Source organism: Typopeltis vanoorti, chromosome 23 (genome assembly GCF_054136105.1).
Source record: "Typopeltis vanoorti isolate ZY-2024b chromosome 23, IOZ_Tvanoo_1.0, whole genome shotgun sequence".
Classification (NCBI taxonomy): Eukaryota; Metazoa; Arthropoda; class Arachnida; order Uropygi; family Thelyphonidae; genus Typopeltis; species Typopeltis vanoorti.
Window position 1 is genome coordinate 12,398,038 of NC_143571.1, and position 15,531 is coordinate 12,413,568.

Sequence of the window (15,531 nt, forward strand, 5' to 3'; positions counted from 1 at the left end):
GGATGAACTCTTTCCACTTCTGTCTGTCCCTGAGGAGTCTGAACAATTCTGTCCAGTTTGGTGTCGCTTGTTGTGATTTGGTTTTCAGGTCCTCTTTTATTTTGTCCATCCATCTAATTCTGAGCTTCCCTTTGGATCTTTTGCCTTCGATTGTTGTATACAGGGCTTTAGTTGGTAATCTTTCTGTTCCCATTCTGGTCACATGGTCAAACCATCGCAGTCTTCTTTCTTGGATTTTGTCTATTATTGTTATTTCTTCTTTTAGTCGTTTCCTTATGTCTTCGTTTCTTAGTCTATCCAGCGGAGATACTCCAAGTAATCTTCTTAGCCAACCCATTTCAATAGTTAATAATTTTTTCTCTTCAGCTGTTTTGAGATTCCAGCATTCAAGTCCATAGAGAAGTATTGGGGGAACCATTGTCTCGTAGATTCTTACTTCTGTTACTGGTTTGATGTCTCTTGACTTCCATCATGTTGGAGGCTTAATGGATTTTTTACAACACTCAAAAAGAATTAAAATAGACTTTAATACTTCCTATATTTCGTCCTAGTCACTAGGACATCTACGGGGATTACAAAAAAATTAATGTAACATATGCACAAATAACAAACAATACTAAGCCCAACCACGTGGGTGACACTAAAGTCCTATCTAGGTAGAGCGCCCTTTAAGGGCAGTAGTAGGTGGCCTGGAATGTAAGGTCGGAACTCTGGTGATGAGTGTTTCCCAAATCTTCGGAAGCTTAATGCAACCGTATTTATTGTGATTTGGTTGGTTTTTGAGAGCTGCTGCTGCTTCTAAGAAAAGTCTCTCTTTCTTGAATTTGCTGTGGTGGAGCATGGTGGTTTTCTTCCATGATCTCTGTGGGTGGTGTCCAAAACATGGTCAGCCAAGCCTGAATGGCCATAGTTGTGTTTGAAGATGTAAGACTTGTGTTCCTCTAGACGGATGGATGCTGATCTGCCTGTCTGTCCAAAGTACGCCAGCTTACAGGAACAGGGTACTTTGTAAACTCCAGGCAGAGAGAGAGGAGGGAGCTGATCTTTCGTAGAACGGATAAGGGTAGCCAGTTTGCGGTGGGGCTTATATACCGGGTGTAGATTGTATTGTTTTAGTATCTTGGCTATTTTTTCAGATGTGCCACGGATGTAGGGTATGGTGATGGCATTTTTAAAATCTTGTTGACAAGAAGGAAGGGGAATGGGGGAGGAGTTGATTATTTTTTTGATACTGTGATCGCTGTAGCCATTGGAGAGGAAAGTGCTGTGCATGTGGTTAAGCTCATTAGTGAGGGCGGTTCCACTGGAACAAAGATTGTGGGCTCTCTTGGTAAGAGTTTTAATAATGCCATATTGTTGAGAGGGGTGGTGGTGGGAGAGTTTGTGAATGTATCTGCCTGTGTGTGTGGGTTTTCTGTATACGGTGAAGGTAAGTGTATCATTAGGCAGGCGTGTGACTAAGGTGTCTACGAAGGGTAAACAATTGTTCTTTTCCTTTTCCATAGTGAACTGGATTCTTGGATGTAGACTATTGAGATGACTGAGGAAGGAGTCTAACGTGTCTGGGCCATGAGGCCAAATAGAGAACACATCATCTACATATCTTAGCCAGATAGAAGGTTTGAGTGGGGCTGAGTCTATGGCTCGTTTTTCGAAATCTTCCATATAGACACCACCCACAGAGTATCATGGAAGAAAACCACCATGCTCCACCACAGCAAATTCAAGAAAGTGAGACTTTTCTTAGAAGCAGCAGCAGCAGCTCTCAAAAACCAACCAAATCTCAATAAATATGGTTGCATTAAGCTTCCGCAGATTTGGGAAACACTCATCACCAGAGTTCCCACCTTACATTCCAGGCCACCTACTACTGCCCTTAGAGGGCGCTCTACCTAGATAGGACTTTAGTGTCACCCACGTGGTTGGGCTTAGTATTGTTTGTTATTTGTGCATATGTTACATTAATTTTTTTGTAATCCCTGTAGATGTCCTAGTGACTAGGACGAAATATAGGAAGTGTTAAAGTCTATTTTAATTCTTTTTGAGTGTTGTAAAAAAATCCATTAAGCCTCCAACATGATGTCCTCACAGCACTTAAGCCTCTACACATGTATTCTAATCATCCATGGAGAAGAACTAGCACGCAAATCCAAGCAATACGGTAAGTCAAAACTACGACTATCTAGGCAACTAAATAGGCTGGCCTTTTTAAAACGATGTCGGGACACAAGAGTGATACCAAACTGTTAAAATGAAGATCAATTTCCATTCTAAAAAAGCACTTCGTATATATAACCGTGCCAGCCAGGCATTACTCCGTGAGCAAATCGCCTCTACACGTGCTACCCTCGCAGTGACGAACGCCGCCATTGGCTCCTTACATTCAGAGCTCTCCACCGTTTTTAACCCTGAACTTTGGTCGATTCTTTCTGGCATTTCGGAAACTTCTGCACAGAGAGAATTCCAAAAAATATTGGTAAACATATTCCCTTAATTGACACCCTTATCTCTCTTAGAAAACGTTTTTCCCTGTGACATCTTAGATCTCTTTTCCTTTGCCATTAACTCTGGATATTTCTCTTGGAACAACAAAATCTACAAGCAGATAGCGGGAACTGCCATGGGTTCCCCCATCTCACCCCCCCTTGCCAATTTCTATATGGAAGATTTCGAAAAACGAGCCATAGACTCAGTCCCACTCAAACCTTCTATCTGGCTAAGATATGTAGATGATGTGTTCTCTATTTGGCCTCATCGCCCAGACACGTTAGACTCCTTCCTCAGTCATCTCAGTAGTCTACATCCAAGAATCCAGTTCACTATGGAAAAGGAAAAGAACAATTGTTTACCCTTCCTAGACACCTTAGTCACACGCCTGCCTGATGATACACTTACCTTCATTGTATACAGAAAGCCCACACACACACAGGCAGATACATTCACAAACTCTCCCACCACCACCCCTCTCAACAATATGGCATTATTAAAACCCTTACCAAGAGAGCCCACAATCTTTGTTCCAGTGGAACCGCCCTCACTACTGAGCTTAACCACATACACAGCACTTTCCTCTCCAATGGCTACAGCGATCACAGTATCAAAAAAAATAATAATCAACTCCTCCCCCATTCCCCGTCCTTCTCGTCAACAAGATTTTAAAAATGCCATCACCATACCCTACATCCATGGCACATCCGAAAAAATAGCCAAGATACTAAAAAAGTACAACCTACACACAGCATATAAGCCCCACCGCAAACTTGCTACCCTTATCCATTCTACGAAAGATCAGCTCCCTCCTCTCTCTCTGCCTGGAGTTTACAAAGCACCCTGTTCCTGTAAGCTGGCGTACTTTGGACAGACAGGCAGATCAGCATCCATCCGTCTAGAGGAACACAAGTCTTACATCTTCAAACACAACTATGGCCATTCAGGCTTGGCTGACCATGTTTTGGACACCACCCACAGAGTATCATGGAAGAAAACCACCATGCTCCACCACAGCAAATTCAAGAAAGAGAGACTTTTCTTAGAAGCAGCAGCAGCTCTCAAAAACCAACCAAATCTCAATAAATACGGTTGCATTAAGCTTCCGAAGATTTGGGAAACACTCATCACCAGAGTTCCCACCTTACATTCCAGGCCACCTACTACTGCCCTTAGAGGGCGCTCTACCTAGATAGGACTTTAGTGTCACCCACGTGGTTGGGCTTAGTATTGTTTGTTATTTGTGTATATGTTACATTAATTGTTTTTGTAATCCCCGTAGATGTCCTAGTGACTAGGACGAAATATAGGAAGTATTAAATTCTATTTTAATTATTTTTGAGTGTTGTAAAAAATCCATTAAACCTCCAACATGATGTCCTCACAGCTCTTAAGCCTCTACACACGTTGTTTAATATTATTTCCTTTAATTTACACCAGTCTTCTTCGATGCTTATATTCTGTTTTGATAGTTCCTTCAGGTTTTTATCCAGTTCTAGTTGATATTTTCTTAGAATAATATTGTCTTGTAGTTTATTTATATTCCGTCTCATTTTGACTCTAAAAGTCCTTTCAGATTTAACTTTATTCTTAGGTTTTCTAGTACTAGTTTGTGGTCTGATCCACAGTCTGCAGCAAAGGATCTGCAATTTAGGATACTTGATTTTCATCTTTGGTTTACAATAATATAGTGAATCATATTCTTGGTTTAGAAATAAAATGGGCCGGAGGCCGGATTGTTACTACCTATTGCAGCAGGCAGTTAAACATGAAGGCAGACAGTGCTAAAAATCCTCGGGTAACCAGATCATGCTGCCATTGGAAACTAGACCTTGGAACATTAAACTGTAGGACTCTGAGCAGTGAAGCACAGCTAACTGAACTAACAAAACTAACTGTGCAAAGTCAGATGTAATGATGAAGAAATTCTTCTATTAAAAAATGGAGACATATTATATTATAGAGGCCAAGATAAGGAAAGAATCAGTGGAGTCAGATTCTTGATCAACAAAAAACTGAAGAACAACATAATAGAATTTGACAGTGTATCCGATCTAATAGCAAGTATTGTTGTTCAAATCTCGAAAAGATACACTTTTAAGATTGTCCAAGTCTATATACCAACAATAAGTCATACCGATAAACAAATTGAAGCCTTCTATCATGATGTATCCCAACTCTACAATAAGGAAAACATCATTTCAGAATTGTAATGGTAGACTTTAATGCTAGAATTGGTATTCAACATTCAGATGAAAGCTCAATGGGAAATTTGGGATATGGCATGAGATATGACAGAGGAGCAAGGTTAATAGAATTTGCAGAAAAAGAAAACCTGTATATCATGAATTCCTTTTTCAAGGAAAAAACACAGAAAGTGGACATGGAAAAGTCCAAATGGAAAAACTTGTGAAAATGACTTTATCCTCATTAATAAGAAAAACATCTTTGAAGACTGGTCTGTTATAAACACCTTCAATGTTGGAAGTGACCATCGTATCATGTGATGGTCACTTCCAACGCGAAAAGTAAAATCCAAATAAACTGCCAAAAAGAAAGAAGAAAAATGTTTTGGAGATCAAAGCAAAACATAGATGTACACAAATTCAACATTAAAAAAAGATATATTCCAACACGGACTAAACAATAGATTACAATCTTATTATAGATTACAGTGCTGATCTATCAGAAAGTAATGGCATTATTATCCAAAACCTTTTACGATGCTCACTTGAAATAGTTGGTACCACAGAACAGAAACAAGACAAAATCGCTGAAGAAACAAAACAGCTTATGAAGAAACGAAGAGAAATGAAACAATCAATTAACCTACAGAATAAAATTGAATACGCAGAATTATGCAAAACAATCAGAAAATGTATCACAGAAGAAATAAGAAAATTCAATTGTAAATTCATACAACAAACAATTGAAAACAACCGTAGTATCAAAAAACTAAACAGCAATTGATGAACAGCAAACAGATGGTTGCAGTCAAACTACAAGCTGGGACCATCACCAGAGATAGATATGCTGTAGCAAAAAGAATTGAAGAATTCTACCCAATATTATATCAGGATGATGAATTAAATGAAGACAACTACAACAACTATAAGCCGGGACCATCACCAGAGATAGATATGCTATAGCAAAAAGAATTGAAGAATTCTACTCAATTTAATCCATCATCCTGATATAATATTAAGTAGAATTCTTCAATTCTACTCATATTATATTATATGAGTAGAATTGAAGAATTCTACTTCTACAACAATAACTTCTTCTGGTAGAATCTGTAGTACTTCAACTACAGCTGAAGTACTACAGATTCTACCAGAAGAAGTTATGCAGAGCATCCAAAGCTTCTAAAATGGGAAAGCTGCAGGTGAGGATGGAGTTATAGCTGAACTTCTAAAAACAGGTGGAGAAATAATCTACAAACCCTTAGCAAAATTATTTACTTTATGCCTGAAGAAAAATGATATACCAACAACATGGAAGAATGCTACCCTAATTCTGATACACAAAAAAGTTGAGATGGAAGACTTGATGAACTACCAACCTATCAATCTACTATCAGTGGTCTACAGAGTGTTTACAAAAGTCTTAGCTCATAGGCTTTCGAAGGGGCTTTAGTACAATGGACTATATTCAAGTTGTACAGCAGATTATTGAATGGTGTAATGAATATCAATTACCACTATGTCTTGGTTTTATCGACTATGAGAAAGCCTTTGATTCACTTAAAACTTATGCAATACTTAAAGCATTGCGAAACAACAAGTGAAGGAGCCCTACATCAGAACTATCAAATCAGCATACACCAATGCCACAGCAGCAATTCATTTCAATGGAAACATCTCTACTGTGGGAATACAGAGAGGTATAAGACAAGGTGACACAATATCTCCAAAATTATTCACAGCGTGCCTAGAAGAAATATTCAAACTTCTTGATTGGGAAGGGAAAGGTCTGAAGATAATAGAAGATATTTAAGCCATTTACGCTTTGCAGTTGACATAGTTAGCTTTACTTCAACTGCACATGAATTACAGAACTCTATATCCATGAGCTCCAAATTGCTAGCAGAACAGCAGGCCTAAAGATAAACCTAAAGAAGACCCAAATTATGTTCAATAGCTATGTCCAACCAGAAATAATAAAAATCAATAATGAGGAAATTAAACAAGTAGATCATTACATATACTTAGCATAACAGATATCAGCGGAAATTAAAATGCGCACGATGCTTGGGTGGAAAGCATTTGGAAAATTACATTCAATATTCAAAAGCCAACTACCATTATGCCTGAAGAGAAAAATTTTAACCAGTGTATTCTTCCTATACTGACATATGGCTGTGAAACATGGCCACTGAATGCAAAGGAAATTCAAAAATTAAGAACAACACAATTTAGTATGGAAAGAAGTATGCTTAGTATCACAAGATTGGATCACAAAAGGAATAAGTGGATAAGAAATCAAACCAAAGTCTCTGACATCATAGGAATAGTGAAACATCTGAAGTGGCAATGGGCACATATTGCTCGAAGACAAGATCAACAATGGACAAAAGAAGTACTGGTTTGGATTCCACGAGAGGAAAAACGACCATGATGCCGACCTAAATCATGGTGGATTGCTGATATTATCAGATTTGCAGGAGTGACATGGAAAAGGAGAGCTACGGACAGAGAGTTTTGGAGTAATCTTGGAAAGGCCTTCATCCATCAATGGCTGATGATGATTCCTGGTTTGTCCATCTGATGATATCCATGTCCATTTTCTTTGGGGTTTTTGTTGTTTAAAGAGAGTGTTAGTTATTGTTAGTCTATTATTTGAACAGAAGTTTAGTAGTCTTTCGCCACGTTCATTGCTTTCTCCATACCCAAACTGTCCGACTACTCTTGCCCAGGTATCCCACTCCTTGCCTACTTTTGCGTTTAAGTGCCCCATTACAATTAGGAGATCTTGACTTGATGTCTACTGTACTGCTTTTTGCAGATCTGCATAGAACTCCTCAATGTCTTCTGATGATGATGTGTTGAAGTTGGTGAGTATACTTGAATAATAGTCAGTGATCCAACTTGATGTTTTAAATCTTGCTTTAATTCTTCTAAGTGAGATAGGATTGTAAGACAATAGCGAGTTTGAGCTTTTGATTTTAATATAGGTGCTACTCCCTCTTGTGTTTGTTGTCTTCCCTGCCTGAAGTTAAAATTTTGTACTGTTCATGGTGAAATTCTCCTTTTCCAGTCCATCTGGTTTTGCAGAGTCCAATCACTTCCCATCTGTAGGTGTCTAATTCATGCAGTAGTATTTCCAATGCTCCTGGTGAGGAGTTCTTATGTTCCATGTTCCTATGCTTCTTATGTTTTTCATGTCTACTAGGTGATGTTTTGTTCCAATAACATATTTTTTGCCTTCACAACCCTTGTTTGACCTGGCAATGGTCAAGCTGGCATGCATCTTTAGGTTGGTTAGAGTTCATTCAGTTTCAATGGTTAAGTTTCATCAAGTGTCAACCACCACTCCTTGACCTGAATTCAGCTGCTCCTAACATGGAATATAGATGCTGTTTGCAGCTGATTTTCTGAATATAGTTGCTGCTTGAGATCACCATATCTGGCTACCCTCACTTAGTTTATCCTGTGGGTCGACATAGTTTACCAGGGTGTGGCCACTACCAGTTTACAGTAGCTTCTTAGAGCCATAAGTGAATGTTGGGTGTCCAGTGAGAACCAATCCAGCTGAACCACAATTATATGCGACTGTCCAAGTGGAGAGGTACTATCTCTCCTTGCCATCCCATACACCCAGTAAGAATATAGGAGATAAATATCAGAAAGATATCAGATTGTTCTTGCGGTTTTTGAAAAAAGCTTAGAAACTGTGGAAAGAGTACATTAAAAGGAATCAAAGATAATTTAGATGACATGAGAACTGAAGATAAGAATATTCTATGTCTCAAGTGAGTAGTTAATTGAAACAAATAGTGACAGAACACTATTTGCAGTAGCAAAATATTCAAGAGAAATGCAAACAAGAATATAGATCAATATTTGAAATAGAAAATGCTATTAAAAGTCTAAAATGTAGAAGTCAGCTGGAGTAAATGTTTGACTAGAAATGCTTTAATATGGAAGTATACAGGTTTTTCACTGGTGACACTGAATAATTCAGGTCTAGTCAGAAGGTTGCATTCTAGATGATTGGACTAGAACTCTCATAGTTCCCATTTATAAAAAAAAAAGAGGAGAATAAAGCTGAATGTGAGAATTATAGAGGAATTTACCCACTGAGTGTTCCTGCTAAAGTTTATGCAATCATACATGAGAAAGGCAAAGAAATAAATGCATAACAAAAACTTGGAGAACAAACTCAGTTCAGGCCAAATTGAAGTTGTCAAGGTCAAATTTTCACCTTGACTAATAATTAAGAAATCATTTGAATATAACAAGGATATGTACTTAAGTTTTGTAGATTTCAAAAAGGCACATGACAAGGTGCCCAGAGAAAAGCTTTTTCAAAACAATGTGGGATAAGCTGGACATCATACGGGGCTATTTTTTCTATATTTTAAGTTGAAAGTCAGCAGGTATAATTGAAGGAAATACAGGAAGATGGTTTGATGTAAAATCAGGCATCCACTATCATCACTCTTATTCATCATCTATATGGATCACATTATGAAAGAAAGTAGTAACAAACCTGATATTAGGGTCTGAGATATCAAACTTAACTCTTTACTTTATGCAGATAAAGTACTCCTAAACACCCATTGAAAGTCTCCAGGATTCTCTGGCAAAATTGAATAACAGCTGTAACAAATTTGGCAAAGAAAATATCAACAATAAAAAGATGAAAATAAGCAGGAAGATAGAAAACTTCAGTATTTTCAATGGAGAACATAGATAACAAGTAAAATATTCTAGCTATTTAGGTAGTTTTTAGTGAATATAGTAAATAAATTAAATCTGGAAATAGTCAACATGATAAGCAAAGCTGGTATGGTGTGGTGTCGAGTGAGTTGAATAAATTTATATGGAATAACAGAAAAATTAATCAAAACACTGAACTAGCAGTATACAAGACATATTTCAAACCAGTTTTAAATTGTGGATCTGAGAGGTCGGTTAGAAATAAAACACTTGATCAGAGATTAGAGACCATAGATATGAAGAAAATCTGAGAAAATTCAAGGGCCTGAACAGATGGCATTATGGCAGAATCATGTTCAAAATGAAGACATTAGGTAGGACCTTGACATTTTTTGCATTTAAGAATGTGTATGTAAGGCTAATCTAAGTGGTATGGTGACTTAAACAGAATGGGAGAAGAAAGGTTAGCAAAATCAGTGTTTAATGCGAAGATGGTAGGTAAAACACACACACACAGGAAGACCAAGAACTAGGTAGGTTGATTCTATCAGAAATGCCTTAGAAACCTGAAATGTTAGATATGACAATATTGGAGTGCTGACAACTAACAAACTAATTTGGAGGAAAATTGTGTTGATAGGAGATTAGTGATAATATAAACTTAATCATGTAGTACTGTCATAGTTGCCTGTACACCCTTTGAGGATATATATCAGGAAATTGATGATCATGATTGAAAAATGTAAATGAAAGTATAAAATGTCATTGATGTGAACATTATACTGATCTTTATTTATATTGCATTGAAAATTTAAAAATTTCTATTATAGCAATATGATGCTTCGGGAATTAGCTCCTCAACTTCACATTCCATGGTCTGTGCCTTTTCAGTTAGATGATCCTCCCATTGTGCCTACTACTTTTGGTAAAATGTAAGTTGAAAAGTATATTTTTTCTTCTTGTTAATTGTTGTCATTACTTTTATTAGACCTACATGAAATATAATTATTCTTAGACCTCTTAAGAAGTCAATATTCAATGCAATGGTCCACCTCAAACTTTTACTAACCAACATGGGGCAACATTTATTAGAAATCACTGTTGTATGCAGACAAGTGATAAAGAAAAAAGAAGGAACCTATTGATGTATTTTTAAAAGGCTGCAATTTGTAGTCTCTAGGGAAAACATTGTGAGAGAAGAGTGTTTGAGAGACGGAATGAAAGATAACTCTGTCAAGACCATCTTTGGATTTCAGTCTTAGTATGGGATTTTGCCTACAACTTCTTCTCCCCTGTTATATGCTTTTACTCATAGATTTTTCCCAGTATTTCACTACCACGAAACATAGGATAAAAAAATTATAGTGTCAGTGCAGTTAAAATCTCCCATAATAAACTACAGAACATTTTCAAAAATTATTAAAAATGGACCAAAAAATTTGCAGAAAATGACAAAAATACACCCCAAAACATTTAACAAAATTCTATTTGTGTTGGGGGGTGGGGAACCCTTCTACATTCACTTTATTTACATGCTCTCAGTACTAATATCACTTACAGGCATCCAGATCTGATTTATTATTCATCACTGAATCTTAGCTAGTATCCTCTGCAGCTTGCCTCAACTTTCCATATCATGTATGTGGAAACAACAAGTTCCACCTTTCTTACCTTCTGTAAGAAAGGTGGAACTTGTTGGAGGAAATGCCAAATAGATCCCAATTTCTGGATAACTTCCATCACCCAGTGAAACAATGCTGCCCTGCTTACTAGAGATATGAAGTGGTTATTGGCATGTTTGTCTCTAAGTTCTCCAGTTTCTCCTCTGTCTTCTCAGAAGCAGTGTAGGTGGTGATGATGGCCTTGCTGGGCATACTCTCCACACCATAATATTCAACTGGGGAGCCATCACTGCCTCCGCTTGAGAGTACAGCAATAGAGGAGTTCTGCAGGTTAGTTGGCAGATAGTAGAGATAAAGCTCTAGGAGGCTTCCTAATGAGCTGGTTAATAATTTTGCTACCGCTTACTGTGTCAGTTTGTGCCTGGAGGGATTACCCCCCCCGTGCAGACTTACATAGCAGTCTGCACGGGGGGGGGGGGGTAATGTCAAAGCCATGTTTGGATTGGTGTTTAGGCACTTACTGTATAGCAGTCATATCTAGAAGTCCTTCACCACTACCCCTGCTCTAAAATTTTCCTAATTTTCCACTACCACAACAGATAGCCTAAAACGTTAGTGTCACTGTGGTTTAATAGAAATAGTGCGCAAAAATTATTATTATTGCACCAGCACCCCCCGTAGAGTCCCAAAACTCGTTCTGGTAGTGTAGATTCCCTCAACTCAATAGCTGTTATACCTCTCCTTGAAACCATGCACTCACAATTGACTCAGGCAACCCATTCCATTCATTTATCACTCTCCAAGCAAGAAATCTAGTCCTCAAGCTCTTGCAAACCACACTCTTATCCAACTTCCGAGGATGTCCTCTTGTTCTGTCCCCTCTAGTCAAGTGGTGAAGCATTCCCTTGCATCAATCCTATAAAATCCTTTAAGTAACTTAAGTGTTTCTATCATATACTCCCCCTTTTTTGCCTGTGAACCAACTTAATTTTGCAATCCACATACCCCCAATCTCTCCTTATAAGAAGGATTTAATTTAATGCTTAAATATCAAAATATAAAAGATTTACAGTAGCTGCACTGCATTAATTGAGAAGGCTTGGTCAGAATGTTGAATTCCAGATAGAGTATAGCTCTTATAGTACCTATCTATTAAAAAAGAAAAAAAAACTAATTGTGAGAAGGGCAGGAATTTCAGAATCAGATATGTTACTTTAAGACAAATAGTTGAAAATTAATGGGAATATGACAAGTATCTGTAAGTTTATATAGATCTGGAAAAGGCATATGACAAGGTGCCAAGAGAAAGAGAATTCACAGCTCCCTCTCTTTCTCTCTCTCATGTCATACCTTTGGCAAAAAGCTCAGTGTCTAGACTCACAGTCTGCTCTCCTTTTTTCTGCCATTCAACAACTCTTTCATATCTTTTTCCAAATTAAAGTTAGATGTTAAAATTTTTCATTAATAGAGATTAGCAAACCATTCTTGAAGATCTGGATGTAACTTTCTTTCTCTTTTTTCTAAAATTTGATTTATTATGTTTTTATACACATATTTCTTATTAAAGTATTCTCTTGCTTTGAGTTAAGCATGTAATAAATATCATCTAAAAAGGTGTAGATTATTATTCTTTATTTTGCTAAAGGATGGAGCTGCGTTGTGTTACAGCTGTGATACGTCATGGTGACAGAACACCTAAACAGAAAATGAAAATGGAAGTAAAACACCCCATGTAAGTAAATTAAAAGTATTGTAGATAAAAAGTCTTAAAAATATGTATAAAATAATGTATACTTAATTGTAATTCTTTTACACTGGAGCAGTGATTATAATTTTAAGTTAATTCTAGTATTGACCTAATGAAGAAACTGAATTAAATTGAATTTCTTCTGGTTAAATAGTTTAGTTGAGTATAAAATTTAAGATTCTGAGAAACATTTCATGTCACTTGAAAAATTAGATATACATCTATAACAAAGATTATCTAATTGGAATGGTTCTGCCTTTATGTATCTTGTCGTAGGCTGATTAGTAGCTGTCTGAACCTAAATTACTGCTAATAGTCATTAATTTGAATTTTCTATACTAGAAATAGTAAAAATTTAGAACAGACCTGAATTTTTGGAGATAAGGATGATGTTCATGCAATATAAAAAACTACAATTTTTAAAAAAAATTTTTTGAATTCTTTTTAAATCCATAATTTTTTGCTTTATTGTCATGTATCAGTCTTCTTATTTAGTGGTTCCATATCTCAGATTATTTCCAGTCTAATACTATTTTTGTTAACATTATCAAATTCAATATAATAATGGGTCACTTAAATGCAAGAATTGTTAATACCTCACATAAACCCAATATAGGACCAATAGGTGAACCAATATATAATAATAAGGGGAAGAGATTAAGAGCATTCACCCTATGCAACAATAAACAAAGATATTCGCAGATATACCTGCAGGCAAGAAATATAAAAAGCATCATAGACTTTATAATAGTTAATAAGAAATTATCAGATATGATCATAGACACCAGAGTTTACAGAGGAGCAGAGATAGAGTCAGACCACTACTTACTAGTAGAGAAAATTAAATGGAAACCAAGATGGGAGGGAAGGAAAAAAACGAAAAGTAAATAGAAACACAGAACTATATACGATTAATCTCTTAGATGATGCGAATATCAGAGGCTTGTATCAGAATAGAATTAAGGATTGGTTGAGTACAATCGAGGAAAGTAGGACAGTGGTCAAACATCAAATATATATTAGAAAATGCTGCAAAAGAGAGTTTGGGAAGAAAATGGATAAAACACAGAGGTCTAAGACAATGGAATGAAGAGATCAAACAGATAATTGAAGAAAAAAAGATAGCATATAGACAGTGGCTAAATTTAAAGACAGATAAATCATTCATTGAATATAAAAGGAAAAGAGCAATAGCAAAGAAAGCATGTAGAAAAAAAAAATAGAGAAACATATGAAAATTTTATAGCAAAATTAGAACAGGACTGTACATTAAAAAGACCTAAAACATATAGAATCCTCAAACAAATGAATAACGATTTAAAAGAAAGAACAAAAATCGATATAATCAAACCAGAAACCTGGCAGGAGTATTTCCAGAAGTTATGGCATGATAACTCCTTGATACAAGAATTCCCCTTGAAATACAACATCTCAAACCAAGCAGAACAGGCAAGTCACTAGGAGAAGATAATATAAACACAGAACTTATTAAATTTGCAGGTAAAGAATTTAATACCAGATTTCTAAAACTTATAAATCAAATATACAAAGAGGGAAAATTCCCAAAAAGCTGGGGTAGAGCTCTAGTGATTCCAATTTACAAAAAAGGACAAAAAACAGATTGCAATAACTATCATGCCATCAACCTCCTCAATACAGGTTATAAAATCTATGCAAAGATGTTAACAAACAAATTAATATCCTATATAGAATCACAGCTGGGAGAAGAACAGAATGGATTCCGTAAGGGAAGATCATGTATAGCCTCTGCTTTTATTTTAAAAATAATTATAGAAAAACATAGAGAATATAAGATTGAAACACACATAGCTTTCATTGATTATATAAAAGTATTTGACAAAATTTTGAGAAATAAACTATGGGAAACTCTAAAGGAATATCACATTCCAAACCAACTATACAGTGCTCTATTGAACATATACTACAATAATGAAATAGCAATAAAGCAAAATAATACCATATCTACTTGGAAACCAATAAATAGAGGAGTCTGTCAAGGCCGTCCTTTATCACCCATATTATTTAACATATTAACATATATATGGACAATATTATCAAAAAATGGAGAGAAGTAAATACATGTGGCTTCCAAATTAATCGACATACAAAAATAGACACTCTACCCTTTGCTGATGATCAGATCATCTTTGGAAAGACTGAAGACGTACTGCAGAAATCAATCTATAATTTAAATAATATTATACAACAATATGGCCTGGAAATATCAACTGAGAAAACTAAAGTCATGGCTTTTCATGGAGATAACCCTGTCAGAAGTAAAATAGTAATAAATAATAAAACAACTGAGCAAGTTAATAATTTCAAATACCTAGGCTGTAAACTATCTTACCTAAATGAAATAGATATTGATTTTAAGATGACAAACTTTATAAAAATCACTGGAGTAATTTACAGAACCTTAAAACCTAATTACAAACAGAAACACAGAAGACTTAGAGTCTACAAAACAATAGCCAAACCTACACTATTATGTGGAAATGAGATATGGACCTTTGGAGAAAGAGATATACAGAAAATTCAGGCAGCAGAAATGGAATTCCTTAGAAAAATAGAAAAACTAAACCTATTAGATAAAAAAAAGAAATAGTGAAATAATTAAAAATCTTAAAATTAATTCCATAACAGACACAGTGATTAAATATAGGAAAAACTGGCTAGACCATATAGCAAGAATGCAGAGAGAAAGATTACCAAAAAAGATCTTAACATATAAGCCTAGAGGAACAAGAAATAGGGGACAACCAAGAAGAAG

General features: G+C 35.9%; 1 protein-coding gene across 1 annotated transcript in view; it reads left to right on the forward strand.

Annotated features, from left to right (window-relative positions):
• l(1)G0196 (inositol hexakisphosphate and diphosphoinositol-pentakisphosphate kinase) overlaps positions 1-12,726 on the forward strand; it is a 313,327-nt gene extending 300,601 nt beyond the window's left edge. The window contains exons 10-11 of the mRNA XM_090413234.1: positions 10,199-10,300; positions 12,636-12,726. Coding sequence (XP_090269360.1) covers positions 10,199-10,300; positions 12,636-12,726 — 193 coding nt within the window. The remainder of the gene's footprint in view (positions 1-10,198; positions 10,301-12,635) is intronic.
• Positions 12,727-15,531: the final 2,805 nt, after the last annotated feature.